Source organism: Trachemys scripta, chromosome 3, assembly GCF_013100865.1.
Source record: "Trachemys scripta elegans isolate TJP31775 chromosome 3, CAS_Tse_1.0, whole genome shotgun sequence".
Lineage (NCBI taxonomy): Eukaryota > Metazoa > Chordata > Testudines > Emydidae > Trachemys > Trachemys scripta.
The window spans coordinates 108,450,439-108,472,703 of NC_048300.1; the positions used below are offsets into that span (position 1 = coordinate 108,450,439).

Below are 22,265 nucleotides of genomic sequence, written 5' to 3' on the forward strand. Positions count from 1 at the left end.
GCATTAACTGCTATAGGGGCCTTCCAAAATCAAAACCTGAAGACAAATATTCTGCAAAAGTTGAATATCAGTGGTTATAACACTAAGGAGCTTCCCCCTTAACCCTATCTGTATAAAGTGAAAATACTTGTGAAGAAAGGAAGATAAGGCTTTAATATATATCAAACTGGACAGATCTATGCTGAGCTTTTGGCTGATAGGTTAAATTGCTGACACTGAATTAGCTGAACAGAAGTTCTATGGCAGCACAAAATTCTTTGTATTAAAATGATGAGTTCAATTTTACATTAGGTATATGTTTACTGTGAATAAGACAGGGAAACTAAACTTTGCATACAGTGATTTTGTCATTAAAGTGCACGAGGCTGTGGGGGTGGAGTATTTTTGTTTAGCTGAGTGGATTTTCAGAGAATGTTAAACTCCAGAACACTGTGGATTTCATATTCTGGCACAACATTTAAGGAAAAATCCAGGTAGCTAGCTTGCTACATCTCAGTGAATGGAGACAGTGAAAAATTAGATATAAAAGAATTAAAACTATTAGTTAATATTATTTCACATTGATATTAAATTATGGAGAAAGGAGAAAAAATCCTATTACTGTATAACCTAGATTGATAGGGTTAGATCCTCAGCTGGTCTAATCGGTGTAGGTTGGTTGAAGTCAATGAAGTTATAGCACCTGAGGATCTGACTCACGGAGGCAAACACTACCCTCTGTTGTATGTGTGAAACCCCATTGTCTTCAATGAAATACCATGCAAGCAACTAAATCCTGTGTACTGAAATCTGATCCATGAAGGAGGAATCTCAGATTCCACACTGCCACAGGGATCACCGACATGGATCAGATTGCTGGAACAGGGCATCTGGGCAGAGGTCAAATGGAAGAATCATGTGAAAACGAATGAAGGGTCATACATATAACAAGTAATTATCCAAATTTTAATTTCCAAATTCTATAGTGATATGCTACACTGGTATATACTTTCGCGTGATGAAACATAACAGAGAGAAAGGAATACCCAAACTCATGTAATTAAATTTCCAGGTTCAATTAAATCTACAGACCATCTCTAAAGATTTCTTTCATAAGAGGAAGAAATAGAATTCAAAAGAAGAAATGTGAATATGCAAAATCTCAGGACAGCCATTCAGATTAATGCAGCGAAGTAAGCATAACCCAGCATGCAGCTCAGCTCTCAATGAAAGGTTTGATAGGATCTAATAAATTCTGTTTATCAGGGTGAAAAACAGTAAAATTGGCTCACAGGCTAGAACTGCACAGCGTGAAGGAAGGAAAGAAGGATCACCAGCATACTGTATTTTCTACAGTGATGAGTTTTGCAGAGTGAAAGGCATTCTGATAAGTCATGCAGGTCCCCCCCCCCCCCCAGATTAATCCTCAATAAAATCTATTTATGTACTGAAATTAATACTCTATTTTATAAGAATCACATTTAACAGGGAGCAAATTTCTCACTTCTAAGACCCTGGATAAAAAAAAAAGAAGTGTGCTGAATCTTTCTGAATATACTATTATGTTTTGTCCTTATGATGGATGTTCATGTGTGTGTGATACATGTGCAAATGGTATTTGTGCGTATGGTTTTGGGTAACAAAATTATATCCTAAACACTTCCATTTAGGAACAGGGCATTATAATTACATCAGCTTCAAAAAAGGCTGCTTTGACTAGACATGAAAAACAACAGGACTATCCTGATAATTGTTTTCAGTTTGGGAAATAGATTCTTCAAACGTGCACTTTAGCCAATAAAAGAAGTCAACCCAAGTAGCTACCATGTGAATTACTGAAAACTCAAAGTCTACTACATATGATGCTCCAGAACCCCTACATCTGTTCATCATCGTCAGAATTGATCCTTCTCCTGGACTAAACTTCTTGGTATCTGGAATCAGTAAAGATATAGGGTGAAATCCTGCCCAGATAAAGTCAGTGGCAACACTCCCATTGACTTCAATGGGGCCAGGATTTCACCCATAATTTCTGTATGTGTCACTATTGATTATGTTGTCTCTAAACTTATTCTGGTATTTATGGTTTTGCCTATATTGCGCTTTGGACTAGGTTCAATCCTGAAAGAGTGTAAATATTTTAGAAGTCTGTATTTGTACCATGTCATATTCCTAAACCTGTTAATTTAGCATAGCACAGAATGGGGGTGAAAACCTCCAATCACTATTTGGGAGACCCCATGCACAAACAAATCCAGCCCATGCATCACACAGGTTTTCTGATTACCAAAGCGACAGGCCTGTAAGCACCCCGGGGGCACCCGCTGGTACCAGTGAAGCCCCATCTCTGAGAAGGGACTTGGATTTGCTGAGTGGCCCGTGGATTTTCTTTCCGTTTATGCACCTGTCTGCTGAGCTCACAGTGTTTACCCATGAATCCTGATTTGCAGATGCATCTCCCCGACATATCACAGCGCAGTGACATGGATCTTAAAGGACTGCAGCCACAGGGTATGCAGAATTGTTTTTCTGGGGCCCACAAGTAGTTGGGCTTTAGGAGTGAAAGGCAAAAGATAGTTAGCCAACAAAGGCAGAGAAGTTATATGGAAAGATGTTGAGAAAAAAGTGTGGCATTAAACAAAGATTAGCTCTGCATCTACCATCTGATAACGTACTTATGAAACAAAATACACAAAACATTGAATTTCATAATGGGAACTAAAATATAAACTCTATGGCTAGTATTAACTAGCTTTAATTATTGTATGTGCATATTGTACAGCAAAGGACAAATTCTGCCCTCTGTTATACCTGGTATGTTCCACTGATACCAGTGGCCCCCTTAAATGAAACCTTTGACTAATGTTGAAAATCAAAGTGGGGCATTTATGGAGGCCCTGATCCAGAAATCTACTTGAGTAAGTACACAGTGTGGAAATAATCCATTCCATTTCCATAGAATTCCTCATGTGCTTTAAATTAGGCACCTGTTTAGGTGGTTTAACAGAGAGGGGCCAAAGCCAGGAGTTCTCACTCGGCAGTCTGTGGAGCTACAATAATCTATGAAGCATTTCCTAGTGGTCTGAAGAACAAAACACTTTGAAAATCAAGGATTTGGGGACTGGGCTGTTGGGTGGGTCCATAAGAGGAACTGTCTTTTGCAATGTTTTCCACTTTTGAATTAATGCACCAAGACAACAGGCAGTTTTGCCATAAAAATCTTCATGCCATGAAAATCTTCACAATGCATAAAGCACAAAATTCAATGCAGAGATGACAAGCATTTGCTTTTTTGCGAATCAGCCAGTCTCCTTTGAGGCAGTAATTTTTTCCTCAGGGCTCTCATATGTATTACCTTTTTCATATACATTAAGTATTGATATATAATTTTCAGGTGACTTAGAATAAAAAGGTATACATGTTTATTACACAGAAAGTGGCATATTCATTTAGTGCTGAGTTTTCCTCCAGAAAACTCCCAGGATACACACTGATCTCCTGCTATAGTAATAAAAGCATTTAACTCTTGTTTTTCTTTGCCTGGAACAATCCATAATATTTTTTTAAGTGGAAAAGCACTTAGTCATGTCAAACAGTGGAGAAGAGTTAAATGAAACCCCAGTTCTGATTACTCACCTTACACTCATCACAGCGACGCCCCACAACATTGGGCTTGCACTCACACTGCCCTGTCTGAGAGTTGCAGATCTCTGAAAATGAGCCATTGATGTTGCAGTGACATGCTACAGGGAAACAGAGTTGTCACAATGCACTTTGTGAGGACATGAAATGCATAACAAGTGAAAGATTACACTCCAATTTCCTAACAGTTTTTTTAAGCCAAGCATCTACAGTATTAGACTTATTACTGGCAAGGTCCTGATCACCTTAGACTCTCGATGAAGATAAAGGCGATTCAGGGTACTCAGCACATTACAGAACCACACCCTAAGTTAGGATTAGTGCACCTCTAACTGTACATTATAAAACTATATGCACACTGAGGAATTTTGCTTCGAGATAAACCAAATCATTTGCATGTCACCAGAATCCAAAAAAAGAAGGAGAGCATACTATTATGGACATGTTCATCTATAATCAAAGGTCTGAAACTTTTACTTCCTTCTCTATAGATTATATGCTCAAAATCTCATGGAAAGCTGAGGAATGAGGAACAGATCTGCTGAAACCCACTGCTTTTAAAAAGCAGCCTGTCCACTGTACCAAATCTTCGTATCAGCAGGATGGTGGATGAGTAGCGATGAAAAGGTACAGGGTTGAGGTTTAGAGAGTAGCTTGTTGTAATGCCCAAAGATGAAACTGGAGATCATATGCTTCCATGCCTCCATATCAGCAACAGGCATTGTAACTCAGGTAGGCACCCTGCTGCCATTGCCTGGCCCCCATCCAACCCACACTCAATCTCACTTTGAAAGAGCTATGGAAAGGAGTTACTGCTTCTCAAGGCAGTATACTTTTTGATGCATTACATCCTAAGTTCTAATGCTCTGAGAGAGGAAGAACTTGATGCACAGCGAGGCTGTTGTACCAACTCCTCCTCCGACTCCCTTTGATCATGCCTCTCAGTTACACAGACCAGAGAATACATAATGGTTATAGAAGGGAGAGAGGTGGCTATATGATGGTGAGGAATGTGACCATATAGACACTTTTCACATCCCCCTTCACCTCCATGAACAGGACCATTTGTCTCCCTTGTTCCCCAGGAGAGGTGTTCATATAGTCCTATACTTTTTATAGTGTAAATTCCCTCTGCCTATCAGGTCCCTGCTCCAGTATCTTTTGCCCCTGCCAGCTTCCCTGAATGCCTGTTTCTGGTCCTTTTCTCAACCCAACTTGACAGTTTCATTTTAAGAAACACTTGTATTCCTAACAGTACACATTGTGATCACTATTAAAAAGTTAGCATCTCACATACCACCACATGGCATTTCAGATACTACAGTTGTTCCTAGTCTATCTATGGAGAAATACTGCAGTCATCTCACATGACTGTCAGATCTGCACATAAATGCTGGCTCTTATACAGAATGGTATTTTCTGATTTTTTTGATGTGCTATGTGATGATGGTCACTTCCTAACAAAAGCCTGCGGATTTTATAACTTGTGAGTCTATTCATTGTCCCATTTCCCTAGGTCTTTAAATAAGCACTTCACATCCTGGAATAAATACATACATACATACATAAATTAAAAACTGTACTATCCTAATGTCTTTTTTGTAACAAGCAAAGCTTGTTCATGTCTTCAGAATGCTTTAATCTACTTACATTTTGGGATATATTTAATGGAATACAAAGATTTAAAAACCCTTCTCCTGTAGATTATACCACTTGTACCTACTTTTCCCTGATTTTTTTCCCTTGGTGCATCTTTGGCTCACTTCCCTCGCCCTTGTATCCACCATTCCTCCTTATTGCCTCACAGATAGTTTACTTTTTAAAAGTATCTACATTCCAAAAAGGATACATAATGATTATTATTACATACCTGCTTCAAAATAGCTTTCTAATTCTGAGATCAACAGTGTAAGATGGTACACTTATAAACCTCCGTTCTTAAAAGCATAACACAGGTTGTCAGCATGTAAGTCTATTGAGATCTTCATTGGATTTTTGTCTTTCACATATTTCCAAATATGGTATCTCAAGAATTTAAGACAGGAATTACAGTAAACTTTTTACATAGATCAGGTTATGTTATTAATATCATCATACTCAAAATTCCACACAGTGTACTCCTAGTTTGACTACAGATGAGCTCTTGAGAAGGAGTATAATATAGTGGTTAGGGCAGAAGTTGGGAGTCAAGACTCTGGTTCTTTTTCCCAGCTCTGCCACTGGGCAGGAGTAAGCGTAGCATGTATTTAGTAGTATCATCTTCTAAATTACAGATCCACACAATAAACTGTATTTATCTCACTTAGACACTGCCCACTGATTCACCTCCACTGTTATTGTTCAAACCTCTGAGCAACTTCAAAAAGTTGCCATTTAATAAAATCAGGGAAATGTTTTGTTCTTTCCAGCAAATGTGGAAATTTCCCCCCAAATTACATTGGTCAAAATCTATTGTTCATATCATATACACATACACTCACTCATCTATCTTTATCTATAGTATGGTACACACCGTGGTTCTCAGGAGAACTTTAAATCACCCTGATATCTGCTGGGAGAGCAATACAGCGGTGCACAGACAATCCAGGAAGTTTTTGGAAAGTATAGGGGACAATTTCCTGGTGCAAGTGCTGGAGGAACCAACTAGGGGCAGAGCTTTTCTAGACCTGCTGCTCACAAACCAGGAAGAATTAGTAGGGGAAGCAAAAGTGGATGGGAACCTGGGAGGCAGTGACCTGGGAGGCAGTGACCATGAGATGGTCGAGTTCAGGATCCTAACACAAGGAAGAAAAGAAAGCAGCAGAATATGGACCCTGGACTTTAGAAAAGCAGACTTTGACTCCCTTAGGGAACTGATGGACAGGATCCCCTGGGAGAATAACATGAGGGGGAAAGGAGTCCAGGAGAGCTGGCTGTATTTTAAAGAATCCTTATTGAGGTTGCAGGAAAAAACCATCCCGATGTGTAGAAAGAATAGTAAATATGGCAGGCGACCAGCTTGGCTTAACAGTGAAATCTCTGCTGATCTTAAACGCAAAAAAGAAGCTTGCAAGAAGTGGAAGATTGGACAAATGACAAGGGAGGAGTATAAAAATATTGCTCAGGCATGCAGGAGTGAAATCAGCAAGGTCAAATCACATTTGGAGTTGCAGCTAGCAAGAGATGCTAAGAGTAACAAGAAGGGTTTCTTCAGGTATGTTAGCAGCAAGAAGAAAGTCGAGGAAACTGAATGAGGGAGGCAACCTAGTGACAGAGGATGTGGAAAAAGCTAATGTACTCAATGCTTTTTTTGCCTGTCTTCACAAACAAGGTCAGCTCCCAGACTGCTGCACTGGGCAGCACAGTATGGGGAGAAGGTGACCAGCCCTCTGTGGAGAAAGAAGTGGTTTGGGTCTATTTAGAAAAACTGGATGAGCACAAGTCCATGGGGCCGGATGCGCTGCATCTGAGGGTGCTAAAGGAGTTGGCGGATGTGATTGCAGAGCCATTGGCCATTATCTTTGAAAAGTCATTGGCGATCGGCGGAGGTCCCGGATGACTGGAAAAAGGCTAATGTAGTGCCCATCTTTAAAAAAGGGAAGGAGGAGGATCCGGGAACTACAGGCCAGTCAGCCTCACCTCAGTCCCTGGAAAAATCATGGAGCGGTCCTCAAGGAATCAATTCTGAAGCACTTAGAGGAGAGGAAAGTGATCAGGAACAGTCAGCATGTATTCACCAAGGGCAAGTCATGCCTGACTAACCTAATTGCCTTCTATGAGGAGATAACTGAGTCTGTGGATGAGGGGCAAGCAGTGGATGTGTTATTCCTTGACTTTAGCAAAGCTTTTGATACGGTCTCCCACAGTATTCTTGCCAGCAAGTTAAAGAAGTATGGGCTGGATGAATGGACTATAAGGTGAATAGAAAGCTGGCTAGATCATCGGGCTCAATGGGTAGTGATCAATGGCTCCATGTCTAGTTGGCAGCTGGTTTCAAGCGGAGTGCCCCAACGGTCGGTCCTGGGGCCTGTTTTGTTCAATATCTTCATTAATGATCTGGAGGATGGTGTGGACTGCACTCTAAGCAAGTTTGCAGATGACACTAAACTGGGAGGAGTGATAGATATGCTGGAGGGTAGGGATAGGATAGGATGCAGAAGGACCTAGACAAATTAGAGGATTGGGCCAAAAGAAATCTGATGAGATTCAACAAGGACAAGTGCAGAGTCCTGCACTTAGGATGGAAGAATCCCATTCACTGTTATAGACTAGGGACCGAATGGCTAGGAAGCAGTTCTGCAGAAAAGGACCTAGGGTTACAATGGACGAGAAGCTGGATATGAGTCAACAGTGTGCTCTTGTTGCCAAGAAGGCTAACGGCATTTTGGGCTGTATTAGTAGGGGCGTTGCCAGGAGATCGAGGGACGTGATCATTCCCCTCTATTCGACATTGGTGAGGCCTCACCTGGAGTACTGTGTCCAGTTTTGGGCCCTGCACTACAAGAAGGATGTGGAAAAATTGGAAAGAGTACTGTGGAGGGCAACAAAAATGATTAGGGGGCTGGAGCACATGACTTATGAGGAGAGGCTGAGGGAACTGGGATTGTTTAGTCTGCAGAAGACTAGTCACTAGGAAGGTGGTGAAGCACTGGATTGAGTTACCTAGGGAGGTGGTGGAATCTCCTTCCTTAGAGGTTTTTAAGGTCAGGCTTGACAAAGCCCTGGCTGGGATGATTTAGTTGGGAATTGATCCTGCTTTGAGCAGGGGGTTGGACTAGATGACCTCCTGAAGTCCCTTCCAACCCTGATATTCTATGATTCTATGAAACACATCATTATGCAATTTTTCTCATCTCATCCAACTGTGATATTACCAGGATAATCGCTAGTGGTTTTCTCTGCCAGATTGTGCTGTTTCACACTACCATCACTAAAAACCAACCCAGAAGAATCAAATCAAATAGGCTTAGGACATTTGTTCAATGTTCTTAGATTTGATTTTTTTTTAAATACACTATGAAATTCAGAAATGCTGTGATAATATACAGCTGGGCCATCATTTGAAATGGCTAATGCAAAACGACAATAGCATTCTGCTTAAGAAAGAGCAGGAAACATTTCAAACAATAATCTCAGCAAAATTCATGCTTTGCAGTACTCTTGGATTTCGCTCTTTGATAAAAAGTGAAAATTGAAAACAAGCAAGTAAAGTCATAGTCCCTCTGATATTGTAGCTGCAGGGTAAACTTCATGGAATGCTGCTAAAGAAATATAAAATCTTATGCAAAAAGAAAATCCACATGAAAGATGGAGAGAAAATAAAGGCACGGTAACTGTGAACACAAGGATATGAATACATTGAGAGGCTCTACTGTCATCATAACTAACTACCAAAGCAACTATTGTAATTATGCGTTAAAATGTATTTATTTTTAATACTTTTTATTTTTTATTAGATGTTTTCATCATACTCCAGATTCTTCCCCTTTGCAGCAGCCACTGTTGCAGAAATGTTCAAAGCTTCAGCCATGTCAGTGTCTGAGGGAGGGCGAGGCAGTAATGGGAGCTGTGATTGCACCTGTAGTTTGATTTGTGAAATGCACTGCTTTTTATGTGACATTATATACTTAAAGTCTTAAATCATATGACATCATACCCATGAATTATTAACCAGTTCTGAGACCACTTGTGAATGCTGAATTTTTAGCACTGTCTAGGTGTAGAATATTTGGAAAACCCTTTTGTTTTTTAACCACTCTGTGCCTCAGTTTCCCCATCTGTAAAATCAGGAGAATGATACTGACGATCTTTGCAAAGCACCTTGAGATCTAATGAGGAAAAGTGCTACATAGAAACTAGATATTAGCATTATAATTTTGCATATACATACTGTATATAGAGATAGGTATACATACATATCCGACTATATCTTTAGCTATATACACACACAAAATATTTTTATGCACCCATGCAGCTTATGGACACACATGTATATCCACACAATGGAAAAACTTGATAACGTGTCAATAACAATGCTTTGAAATCCTTCATAAAAGGCACGCTATACATAAAGAACAAAATGCTTTACAATAATTAATTCAACCCCTAATGGAGAAAAGTATTATAATTGTATATCAATTAAACAGATTGCTAAATAAAGACCAACATTTTCAAAAGAGGCCTCTAATTTGGGGTACAGGCAGTCCTTGGACTCACGACACAATTGGTTCCTGAAAATAGCATCGTAAGTCGAAATGTAGTAACTCGGAACCGCAATCCTCTCCATTGCGAGACCAAGTGTCATAAAATTGAAACCAAGTGACGTAAGTCGAATCAGGGTGTCAATTCAGAAACACCATAAATGCCATTTGTCATAAGTCGAACATCGTAAAGTCGAGGACTCCCTGTACTTCCATTTTTGGATGTGCAACTTTAAATACAAGTGGTTTGATATTCATGGGTACTGACCAAAATCCTAATTTAATTCAAAGGGAGTTGGTGGTGCTCAGAAAGTATGGAAAAAAGTCCTTAGAGTTGGGGTCCCAAACTAAGGTACCCAAATTTTACAGACCACTTTTGAAACTGTGTGTCTAAATGACTTTCCCACTATCAAACTGCAAGTCAGTATCAGATAAAACTACAAAACACAGTAGTGATGGCCCAAAGGTTCATATTCTAGCCAAATGTTCTAGAAACTGCAACCCATGCAGCATACTGCAGTAAAACAAGTGCCTGATTCTCTTCTAACTTACACTAGTTTTACACCGATGTAACTAAATTGGCCTCTGTGGCCTTCTGATTTAGCCCAGTGAAAGGGGAGAATCAAGCCCTAAATGAAGTAAAATGTCCAACCAGTGGGCCTGAAAAACACATGGTCTTAATAGTAAATGGCAGTTGTGTTTACCGATTACTGTATCTTTTAAAACACCATTTTAAAAATGTAGCCTCTGCTGCAATACCAAACACACAGATTTATCCTTGTCACTGTTCACATGTAGCAGGATGCTTTTCAACAATTTCTATTTTATATATACTCACTGAAATCTCTCCTTCCATATATAGGTATAGATATATAGCATCGTTTTTACTTATATAAATATACTGAATCACTCACATGCATGCCTCCCCCCCACACATCTCAGGTACTCGTTAGTTATGTGGATATGGAATATATCAGTTCTGTCAGGAGCAGACAGAGTTCAGGACTTACATTGACAATTCTTTGGATCAAGAGCATCTCCAAAATATCCATCAGCGCACCTTTCACAGTATTGACCTGTTATACCAGGTTTACATATCAGGCAAGCTCCAGATAAGCTGTCACAGCTGCCAGGAATGGAGAAGTCAAGGTTGTCATTACACTGGCAGGGCCGGCATGATCCTCCTGGTATTAAAGGTTGTCCAAAATAGCCGTTTGCGCACCTAAGACAAGAGATACTATCAATCAGGGTACTTACATAGTCCTGTTAGGAGAAATGTTTACAGTTTTGTTGTCTCACTAATCACTAAGGACGGTTTGATTTTCTTTCAAGTATTTTTTTTTAAGTGCCGTAAAAAAACAGCACTGTAGATATAGAACCAGCTGAAATCCTGCCAGCTCTGCTAGTAATTAGATTTCAGTGGGGGTGGGGGAATCTTGTCACTGGCACTGAAGACGAGACAAAAGCATAATAAGAAATCTGTCTATTACTCCAGAGGAATTCAGGTCCATGCTGGAAAGTCTTTGTACAGCACATCATGTGTAGCTACCCAAATAGGCTGCTTTTCTGTACTCACTAATCAGGAAGACTGACAATTCCCCTTCCTCCTCCTCACCAATCCCTAGCCATAAAATCTTTTTTTGGGAAAACAAGTTCACCTGATAATACAGCAGCAAATTTATTTGTTTTCCTAATAAATACAATAAAATAATAAACACCAAATCTGCTACATGGAACAATTTGTTTACTATTAGAGGGATGTCTGTCTGTCACACAGAGGTCATGTAAAGTGAACTCAGTAATGCAGTTGTTGCTATGTAAGATATACTGCACACTGAAAATTTCAAAATAGGGATGTTAAAAAGCTCACCTATTTTTCAACTTACCTATCAGTTGCTTTCTATAGGTACCGTGCAAAACATTACTGAATCTGAATGAACATTACTGCATGTTTTGAAAGTGTATCTTACTGTTGCAGCCCATTTTCTATTTATATTCAGGTCTGCTCTCCCTTTCCATTGCATTTGCTCAGACTTCACAGTAAGACCAACGTTAAAGGGAGAAGTAAAGGAAGGAATGTAAAAATCTCCTAGTTCAGGCTAATGTTGTTGTTCATGTCATCTCATAAGAATTCAGACTAACGTAAAGGAATGCTAAAACTCTACTAACCTCCATGTTATTTAAGCCAGTGTCTCCAACTAACTGACAGTTCCATCTCATCCCATACTGGGCAGGATACAGGAGCAAGGATCTTGTGCATCATGCCTGGATATATCCATACATCTCCACTACACTTTCCCTCTCAGAACTTCAGGGGCAACTTCACCCATTTCCCTCAAATTCACCCTTTCTTTGCACTCAGTATATTTCATCAAGGTTTCTAAAGGGATCCTAACACTTTTATTGTAACACTGTCTTATGAAATGGTTATTAGTTTCGATACTAACAGAGCTCGTAAAGTGCTGGATGATTGAGATTGGAAAGCAAATTCTATCTGGATCTGATCAAATATCTCTCTGTAGCAGGATGCTATACAATTTAAATATAATTTTTCCTATTCCCATATCTAAAATTGAAAACCATTACAGTCTAGATTATGTAAGCCTTACTCACACAAACAGTCCAAAAGGGACTATCTGTATAGGTCAGTGGTGAGCAACCTGCGGCCTGTCAGGGTAATACATGCATATATTATCTTGAACCATGAATACATTTTGAAAGTAGGGGGAAATCTAGGGCAGTGGTTCCCCTGGGGGGCCATGAGCAGCTTTCAGTGGGACCTCCAACCATAGACAGTGTTAGACTTACTGGGTCCCAGGGCAGAAAGCCAAAGTCCCACCGCAAGGGGCTGAAGCCTGGGGCCCTGAGCCCTGCCACCAGGGGCAGAAGCCAAAGCCTGAACAACTTAGCCTCACAGGGGCCCCTGTGGCATGGGGCACCAAACAATTGCCCTGCTTGCTACCCCCTAACGCCAGCCCTGGCTTTTATAAGCAGAAAACGAGTTGTTGTGGCACAGGTGGGCCGTGGAGTGTTTATAGCATATGGGGGAGGGGGAGCTCAGAAAGAAAAAGGTTGAGAACCCCTGAACTAGGATATCTTCAGCATAGAACTAAGGTGTTACCCCCCTCCCGAACAGTTGCAGGAGATCATTAAAATAATCCGCGTTCACTAATCCTGTATGTGCTCTCTTTAAAACATCTCCACTTCAGCTATTCTCCTCTGATTCAATATGCTATGAGCCTTTGGGAAGGCTCATGTAAGTGAAGAGCAAAACTTTGTGTGACATGGAAAGTAAACTTCCTGCATTAAGAGGAAAAAATCTTATAAAATGCTGATTAATGACTAATAGCTTTATGGACAGAGTGAAAGAAAGAATTGTTGTAATAATCTTTCAGTATTTCTCCTCTTTCCATTCCACTCACTCTTCTGCACCCTCCACTTACTAGATTCATGGTTGCCTGTGCAACCTTAATTTGGTTTCCTTGTGCTTCCAACCTATTCACTCAATAAAGCAATGATGCCATAGAAAAAATAGCATGTGATCATGTGATTAACCATCATAATGAATATGCACAGGGTGGCCAAATCCGAACTTTTGAGTGCCTGGCTTTGCAACCTAAACAACATTCTTTTAACATAGCAACAGAGGGTCCTGTGGCACCTTTGAGACTAACAGAAGTATAGGGAGCATAAGCTTTCGTGGGTAAGAACCTCACTTCTTCAGATGCAAGTAATGGAAATCTCTAGAGGCAGGTATATATCAGTGTGGAGATAACGAGGTTAGTTCAATCAGGGAGGGTGAGGTGCTCTGCTAGCAGTTGAGGTGTGAACACCAAGGGAGGAGAAACTGCTTCTGTAGTTGGATAGCCATTCACAGTCTTTGTTTAATCCTGAACTGATGGTGTCAAATTTGCAAATGAACTGGAGCTCAGCAGTTTTTCTTTGGAGTCTGGTCCTGAAGTTTTTTTGCTGTAAGATGGCTACCTTTACATCTGCTATTGTGTGGCAGGGAGGTTGAAGTGTTCTCCTACAGGTTTTTGTATATTGCCATTCCTGATATCTGACTTGTGTCCATTTATCCTCTTGCGTAGTGACTGTAACTGATTGAACTAACCTCGTTATCACAGAGAAGGAAGAAGCTGCTGGCACTATGTGCTTGGTCCAGGAGGTGGTCTTGGGGAGCCCAGCCCTTCTCTCTCTTCCCTGCCTTTTGCAATGGGAGGCTCCTTCCCCATGTGATGCTCCCAGAAGGGAGAATGGATGGCTGAAACTACGTGCTGGGTGCAGGGAGTTATGGGGAAAATCGACTTGGCTTTCTTTTGCCTCCCTCCCCCACAAGTCAGGGGACCTCCTGCTCTATGTCAGGCCACCAGAGTGAAGTAGGTGAATTGTGACTCGGGCCATGTATTGGATTGAGATGGGTTATGGGGGATCTTGGCTTGGCTCTCTCTTGCCCCTCAGAGTTGGGAGAGCTCTGGCTCTATACCACTCCCCTGAGGAAGGAGAAAATGGAAGTCTGTGGAAGAAGGATTATTAGGGGAACTTAGGCTGGCTGTCTTCCCCACATCTCCCACCTACAGCTGGTCTGGCAGCTCCCAAGCATTGCCAGAGCAGTTCCTTCTGCTGCCACTGTTTTGGTAGTGACACAGGCCAGACTTTTCAGAGTGTTCAGTGATTTTGACAGGCTACCAAAATTTCCCGACAAGCCCAGGTGAGAACTGACAGTGATTTTTGATACTTTGCCATTTTGCTAAATCTGAATTCAATTTCATAGGACAAAGAAAAGGCACTTCAGAAGCCGGGTGGGGGGGGTGGAGGGAGCGTTTCCCAGATGAATATAAGACCTGCTGTAAACAATGAAGGTGTTGATGTTTCACAGTGAAAAGGCCCCAGGAATCCTTTATAATGGAGAGTATTATGCATCCTAAATAAAGGAGTCCTGACCAGATCCCCCTACAACAGGCAAAAGCAGGTTTGTGGGCAGCTGTAGGAATGAAAAGGTATGAGGCTGTTGTTTTGAGAGAGAACTGTATATAAGATACCTCATTATAATTTGGGACTGTTAAATTAATAGTTCCATATGACTCAGATCAGTTGTCAGATTGCAGTTGCTAAAATAAAAAAGAATTTCATGTACAGTCTTTGGGCAATTACACATACACTTTTAATAGCAAATACAACATGTTTTCTTCTGCCTTCTAAATGTTTAATATAATCAATGGATGTGAGCTGTTCTACACAACTTGCAACATTAAAAAAAAAAAACCAAGAAGAACCTCACTTTTTCAGATTTCATCCTTGGCGCTAATCTACGGATTATGCTCCACTCTGAAATAGCACTTGTTGCTGATGGAAACTGTCAATGACTTTGCATTGACAAACTGCCACCAAAATGCTCCTGATGTGATTACTTCCTGCAGTCGTTAACTTCATAGCCCCCTAGCTGAAAGGAGGAGGATGCTGTCCAAGGCGGACAGGAAAAGACAGGCAGAAATAGCACTCAGCAGGAGCAGCCAAAGTGAGGATGGGTGGGAACAGGTGACAGCCTGCATACTCTCTTTCTCTCTCTCTGCTACAGGGAAAACACTGCACTGTAGGGAATTTCAGGGGAAATCACTGTGACTGGAAGTTGGACGGGCAGGGCTATACAAGGGTAAATACACAGGAAGGTGAAAAAGGGTGTAAAGCAGGCCCCTGGCCTTCTTTTACACCTCTTGTTTGTCAATTTTCTTGCTACAACCCACTCTCCCACTTCTCATCCTGTAACTTACATCAGTTTACACTCAGTGGCCTTCATTCACTTTAGGGTCTATGCTGGAAGATGCTGGAGGAAACTAGCAGTGAGTCCCAAGTGGCAGAGTCCATCAAAAGAAAAGTCAAAGGGGCACCATGGAGGATCCAGGATCTAGACAGTGCCCCGCAGAACAGGAGGATATGCTGGAGGACAAGGGGCTGTGGCCAGGGAGCCTGGGGATATGCTGATTCAGCACTGCCTGAACTTAAAAGCTGCCTTCTCTGGTGAAGCCCCTAAAGGAAGTGACAGTGTAAACATTGCCTTCCCTCCCACATACATGATATTCCCCTTGTGGGCAATTGTTCCCTGTGGTACAAAGGTGTGCAATATGCACCTCCCTGATTAGCATTAGTGAGTCAAATGCTTTTACCCCAACCTATCTCAATTTACACAACGGTAACTACCACAGCCATATAAATTCGGCGCTTCCAGTACAACACAGAAAAGAGGTGGGGGGGATGAAAGAAGAACTTCAGCAAACCTTAGGCTCTCTCAATACCAACAGCTCATGGAGGGAAATTAGACTAAGACCAAATATACACAAAATACACCAGACTGCCAGAAGCTGGGACTGGATGACAGGGGATGGACCTCTTGATAAATTGCTTTGTTTTGTTCATTTTGTCAGAAGCACCCGGTACTGGCCACTGTTGGAAGACAGGATAGTGCGCTAGATGGACCATGGGTCTGACCACTTATGGCCATTCTCATGTTCTTATACACAAAACTTCTCTTTGTCTTTTTCTACAATAGCTTAAAAATGTAATATTCTCAAGCAACAGGAAAGTCTGAATTATTTATTGGGCATTGCTGTATATTTGTCACAGATATTTTTCTGTCACTATTTAAAACCCAGTAGAACTCCACATGCTAAGTAAGGTACTGCAATAGAGATTGAGAAGCAACAAAGATTGAAATATTGGTTTAAAATAATTAACACAACAAATAAATCCTGTTGGACTTTTTAAAAAGAACTAACAGTAATGCACTGAATAATTGATTCGTCATGCTCTAAGCATTTGACTTACATTTTAAAGAGACAAAAATAATTATGAAAATGCAAAAGATGCACAAAATAGCCAGAAAGATAATATTAAAAACTCTGATTGCTTTCTGACAAATACTTTTTTGAAGTTGTAGCTCAGTGTTTAACCCTGAAATCATAAAAGATCTTTTTTGCAGCTGATTTATATAGCAACATAAGAAAACTAGTATAGAGAATAAATAATCTACATTAGTACATATACTCTGTGATAGAGAAGTATGAATAGGAACTTCCTTGGTGAGTTCATTGCAAGTTTGGGGGGCACAGGGAGAGAACAAACAGGTGTGATAATCCTGTGTGAAAAGCACTCTTGCTTTAGACTTTAAGGGAGAAATGGTAAAAAGAGAGCTGTATGGCACTTGCTTACCTCTCACAGCGTGGTCCTGCATACCCAGGAGGGCATTCATCGCATATTAATCCATGACTTCGGTCTAAATGACATGTTGGGCTAAAGCTACGTTGTTGATGTTGGGCAAGAACAGGGACAAGGAGGAAACATAAAAACAAAATCATTAGTGTTTTAGTTCCCTTCCCTCTTCAGAAAGCATTACTTTGAAAACAGAGCACAGGGAAAGTCCTTCTGTTCTAGCACATGGAGTTTAGGATTGGCTCCAGGCAATAGAAACTGGAATGACTCTGCTATTTCTACCGACACTGGATATAGCACAACTGATGGCACCATCCCAATGTCATGTTATTATGGGACGTTAGCCTTTCACTGAGTCAGTACACCATTAAAAAGCAGGAATGTACAGCTGCTTGTCTGAGCCCCTGAGGGCCTGGCAAAATATGAAACCTCGGACTATGCTCTCCAGCTAAATGTCTCTGGTACTGAAGGACAATTGTTTGGAAAGCTCGGTTAACATAGTTTACATGAAGCATAAAAGAAACCCAACGCACAAAAAGAGAAGGGGGCGGGGGGACGGCTAAAGGAAAATATTTGGTAAAACTTCCAACACAATTCAAGATTAAAATTCTGCCTGAGCTTTATCAGAGCAAATCCAGTGGCAATAGCAGTATCAACAAGCCATCCAGTCACACTGCAATTTCAGAATGGTCTGCAGACTACTGAGCTTTACTTCATGTATATTTTTAGCTGTGGTTTTATATAACAGAGGTAATAGTCAGGTCTTGGCAATGCAGTTATTTGCATGCTTACAACCCTTCTTTGATGGTGTTTTACCCTGGCTGTGTTCCTCTGCCCTGTAGCATTTTGTTTTCTATGTTTTTCCACCCTGTTACATGATTGACACACTGTAATGAGGTAATCTGCTGGCACACAGAAAGATATAAACAGTTTTAGAACAACAGGAGATCCATTGCTTTACCACTTTAAAGCATTCTTCTGTTTCAATTATAGATTAATTTAATTCTATTTATAACCACTCTGGCTGCCACAGGACACACCAGTGGTCCAGCAGCCTTAGGACAAAGCTCCATGAAAAGAATGAGTGCAGTGAGGTTAGTAAACGTGAACAAGGATTTGTAATTTTCTCTTTTTTCCCCTGGGGGTAGGTATTGTTTACACTATTATGAGCCATGTATCAAACTGTGATCTAGAAATGTGAATCTAGAAATCTGTGAGAAGCCAAAAGAACTGCATAATAATGAATTCATTCCTATAGAAATTGACATTTCAGAGTTGTGATGCCTTTTATTGCCTATGTAATGCACCTTTATAGTCATGTGAAACCGGCTCATGTTACATAGTTTAGCAGCTATTTTATTACAATATATTAATATATAGAAATATAGAAGTAATAATAAAATTAGTAGTATAAACATAATATTTCCACACTTTTAATTATCAGAAAAATATCACTCAGATCTGTTTTTTTCAAGTTTTCTTTTTGTGACTTAAAATAGCTAAGTCTGAAGACCTGCTCAGAAAATCCTTGTATAGATGTTGTTGAGTTGTACCAGACACATTTTACTCGGATTTAGAGTGAGAGGTAGGAATGTCCAATTAATCATGTAATTTGATGAGTTGAATAATCTTTAGACTTTTGTATGTACATAATACATACTCTGGCCACTTCCTAGGTTCTTGAAAACTAAATCATGTGATGCAAAAAAAAAAGTGGATTAAATTATATTTTAAAAACAGAAATTGTGTGTTAACTGTATGCTCAGAGAGCAATGCGGGTGAGGTAATATCTTTTATTGGCCCAACTTCTGTGGTGAGAGAGACAAGCTTTCGAGCTACACAGAGCTCTTCTTCAGGTTTGGGAAACTGAAAATAGTCAAAGTGCTGAAGAGCTCTATGTAAGCTCGAAAACTTGTCTCTCTCACCAACAGAAATTGATCCACCTCACCCACTTCGTCTCTATAATATCCTGAGACAGACACAGTTACAACAACACTGCGTACAAGAGTGTGCTCAAGCAGATTTGGTGAATCAATATCCATGAACCTCAAGATTTTAAGCAAATTTTAGGTACATAAGTAATTGGGGAAAATTATGTGTCAGTGAAGAAAGGCAGAAAGTTGCCGGAATTGTTTTGATCTTTCTTCTGAGCCACCTTTGAAGGAATTTTGTTGTTACTTTCTGAATGGTTTACAGGAGCCAGACCATGAATACCAAAAAAATGCCACCAAATAAAGCCAAGTTATATTGACATAAAAGCAGTAATGATGAAAAAATGAATATTTTAAGCAAACCTCGTAATATGCCTTAGTGCAATAGACATTCTCACTATTTTATTTTATTTTAATATGATAAAACACATTTACAGCTGGGTCTGAACAGTAAAATTAGAGCCCAGACTTCCACCACAACAAAAAAGTCTGGGAATGTTGGGAATATCTACAGTTTTGGCTCTACCCATTTTAGAAATACGAGTCTTTTGCAAAATTTGATTCCAGATTTGGATTCCAAACACTTCCTTCCTCCACCACAGCTTAGGAGTGAACAAATGGCATTCTGGTTTGGGCCCATATCTTTAAGGAAAAAATCTCAGTATAGAAAGAAGAGCTTTCATCATCCGGTGGTAAGAAAAGCATATTGCCAGTGAGTAAACTATCTGATATAGGCATTTTGTTACAAACATTTTGCCAGTGAAAACTAACCCCATCACAAGATTTGATTTAGGCCACTACACTCTTGCACAATATAAAATCCTGGTACTGTTTTTATAGCACTCCCCTGGTTAACTGAGGGCAGGACTGTACTCCAGGATATATTGCTACAGTAGGGAGCTCTACTTCAGTCTTCTACTTCCACTCACGTAGTGGGGAGCTCCTCATGCTGTTTATGCAGCAGCTGCTACTGCAATCTTATCACATGTGAGCATGAGCATGGAGCCAAGTACAAGTAACATGAATGAGGCCGGGTATGTCTATAATGCAATCATGGGGTGTGATTGCAGCTTGAGCCAACATACAGGAGCAGCAAAGCTGTGGCAGCATGCCCGGTAGGGAGAGCTAGCCATGTGAGGAACTACTCAGAGTTCCAAGGCATGGCTGAATAGCCCATTCTGAAAAGCATGCTGGCCTGGCTTCACTGTTCTGGGAACCAAGCTAACTAGATTAAAGCTAGCTCAGGTATGCCTACTCAAGCTGCAGTTACACCCAGTGATTGCAATATAGATATCTTTTTATTAGAAGCAGCCCGTGGAGTGCTCAAAACTATGTGGTTATGGGAAACTGAGGCCCATAGGGCAATTTGAGGGTTCAATACAAGGAAAAGCAAAAGATGCTCTGTATAAATGTGTGTGCTAGACAGGGGTAAGGGTGCAAGAAGCCCTTCCACTGCAGTACACCCACGCTAGAGGAAGACAATCTACTGGCTCTGCTGGAGAGTACTAGGTGACATGCCAGTACTAGTGGTTCCAGGGGGATCATATCTGGGCCAGGTAGGTGTAGAGCCATGTACACTGAAGAGCACCACCACCAGGACAATGCTATGCTGTTGAGAGGGAAAGTTGTACACCACTTTCCCCCAGGATCTCCACACACTCTTGGTCTGACTTACAATGAGCTGTGAATGTGGAAGAAAGTCACTGAAGTCAACAGAGTTAGAGTGATGTAAACAGAGCAAAAACTAGATCACCTATGCTTTATGCAGGCAGATTGCCGTTCAGGTGATGCCCTCCCTCCCTGATCCCTGCAGAACTTTGCCCCATAAAGAAATCATTTAGCCCTAAACTTCTTATGAAATGATCATCATCTGTCTCCTAAATATGAAAGCAGATTGGAGATTGACTTAAAATCTTCAACATTGGGCTCCTAAAATGCTGGTGACACTAACAATGACACTTTGCTGCAAGAGGGCCACAATCAGCCTGTGGTTGGAATATGCTAAAGAAGTTAATTTGAACCCATATATTTATTTTAAAATACACCTTCACATGTGAGACAAGCAGAATAGGAGAGTCAGAAGATCCAATATGAAGGTGTGAGAGTAGAACTTTACCTGGACTACACGGTATCAATAAAATTTTGGTATTTTGAACTGTCAGGACATTGCACTGGCTAAACCCAGTGAACTGTTTTTCAAAGCACACAGTCTACTGAATTGCTTGTACTTAAGCATCACAGAGAAATATTTGTAGTTACCAAAACAATAGTGTTCTTCCCCACTAATCATGATTTAACAATCTCACCAATATTTTTCAACATTTAACAATACAAGTTCATTGTAAGTATTCCAAGAAGTATTTATAAATGAGTTAGATTATCTTGACTTGCAAGTTACAAGGCTGAATTCAACTGAGAAAATTCTGTTCTGTATATCAGACTGTAAATGAATCAGCAGCTACCACGAGCTATTTGAATTCCAATTTAAAAGAAAAAGGCAGAAGGAATCTCAGCCAGATTAGTTATCCAACTAGTATACAGAAAGTTAAAAAAACAATTTCAACTCCTAAGAAAAACACATACAAAATCTGTAATTTCAGCTTTCTATTTAAATGGATAGCTATTATGTAGGTGTAGGGGAGGGCAGAGTGGGAAGGGGGACTTTAATAAAAAGGAATACTGATTAGTGGTGAGAACAGAGGACTGAGAGTCAAGAATTTTAGATTTTACTTCTGGCCCCAGCCTTAACTAGCATAGTAACTAAAGCTACTCAGCTGTTCTATGGCACTGTTTCCCATCTTTAAAGTGGGACTAATACTTACCTGAGGTCATATGATATTTATTAATGTTCATAAAACCACTGTGAGACAATATTCTACAGCACTGGTTGGCCCAAAATGAGGCAGTAGCAGTACTATAAGATTCCATGGTTTAGATCATTATTGTACAATATTATAGTTGTTTTTATTTTAAATAAGGGGCATTTGGAGATCCTCATCCAAAAGAGCAAGAGCACTCAACACAAAAATAACACAATTTATTAAATGTATGAAAAAATTATTGTTATACAGTAAATATGCATCTTACTTGTTAGAAGGTATAGTTAATGGGCAGGCACACAACTGGCAGTCTTCATTTGTCCCTTTAGTAGGATCACCATAGAAACCAGGAAGACATCTATCACAGTATGGGCCACCTGTATTGTACTTGCAGTCCTGAATAGCAGATGGAAAGTAGAGAATGTCAATTCAATCTCACAATCAAAGAACCTAGCAATGGAAAAGACCTTGTAGTCATCTAATCCATTCTCCCATTAGTGCAGGGTTGT

At 40.3% G+C, this 22,265-nt stretch overlaps 1 protein-coding gene across 1 annotated transcript in view; it reads right to left on the bottom strand.

Annotated features, from left to right (window-relative positions):
- LAMA2 (laminin subunit alpha 2) overlaps positions 1-22,265 on the bottom strand; it is a 450,699-nt gene that overhangs the window by 164,880 nt on the left and 263,554 nt on the right. The window contains exons 17-20 of the mRNA XM_034766884.1: positions 22,025-22,152; positions 17,007-17,093; positions 10,811-11,022; positions 3,616-3,722 (exon numbers count right to left, since the gene is read on the bottom strand). Coding sequence (XP_034622775.1) covers positions 3,616-3,722; positions 10,811-11,022; positions 17,007-17,093; positions 22,025-22,152 — 534 coding nt within the window. The remainder of the gene's footprint in view (positions 1-3,615; positions 3,723-10,810; positions 11,023-17,006; positions 17,094-22,024; positions 22,153-22,265) is intronic.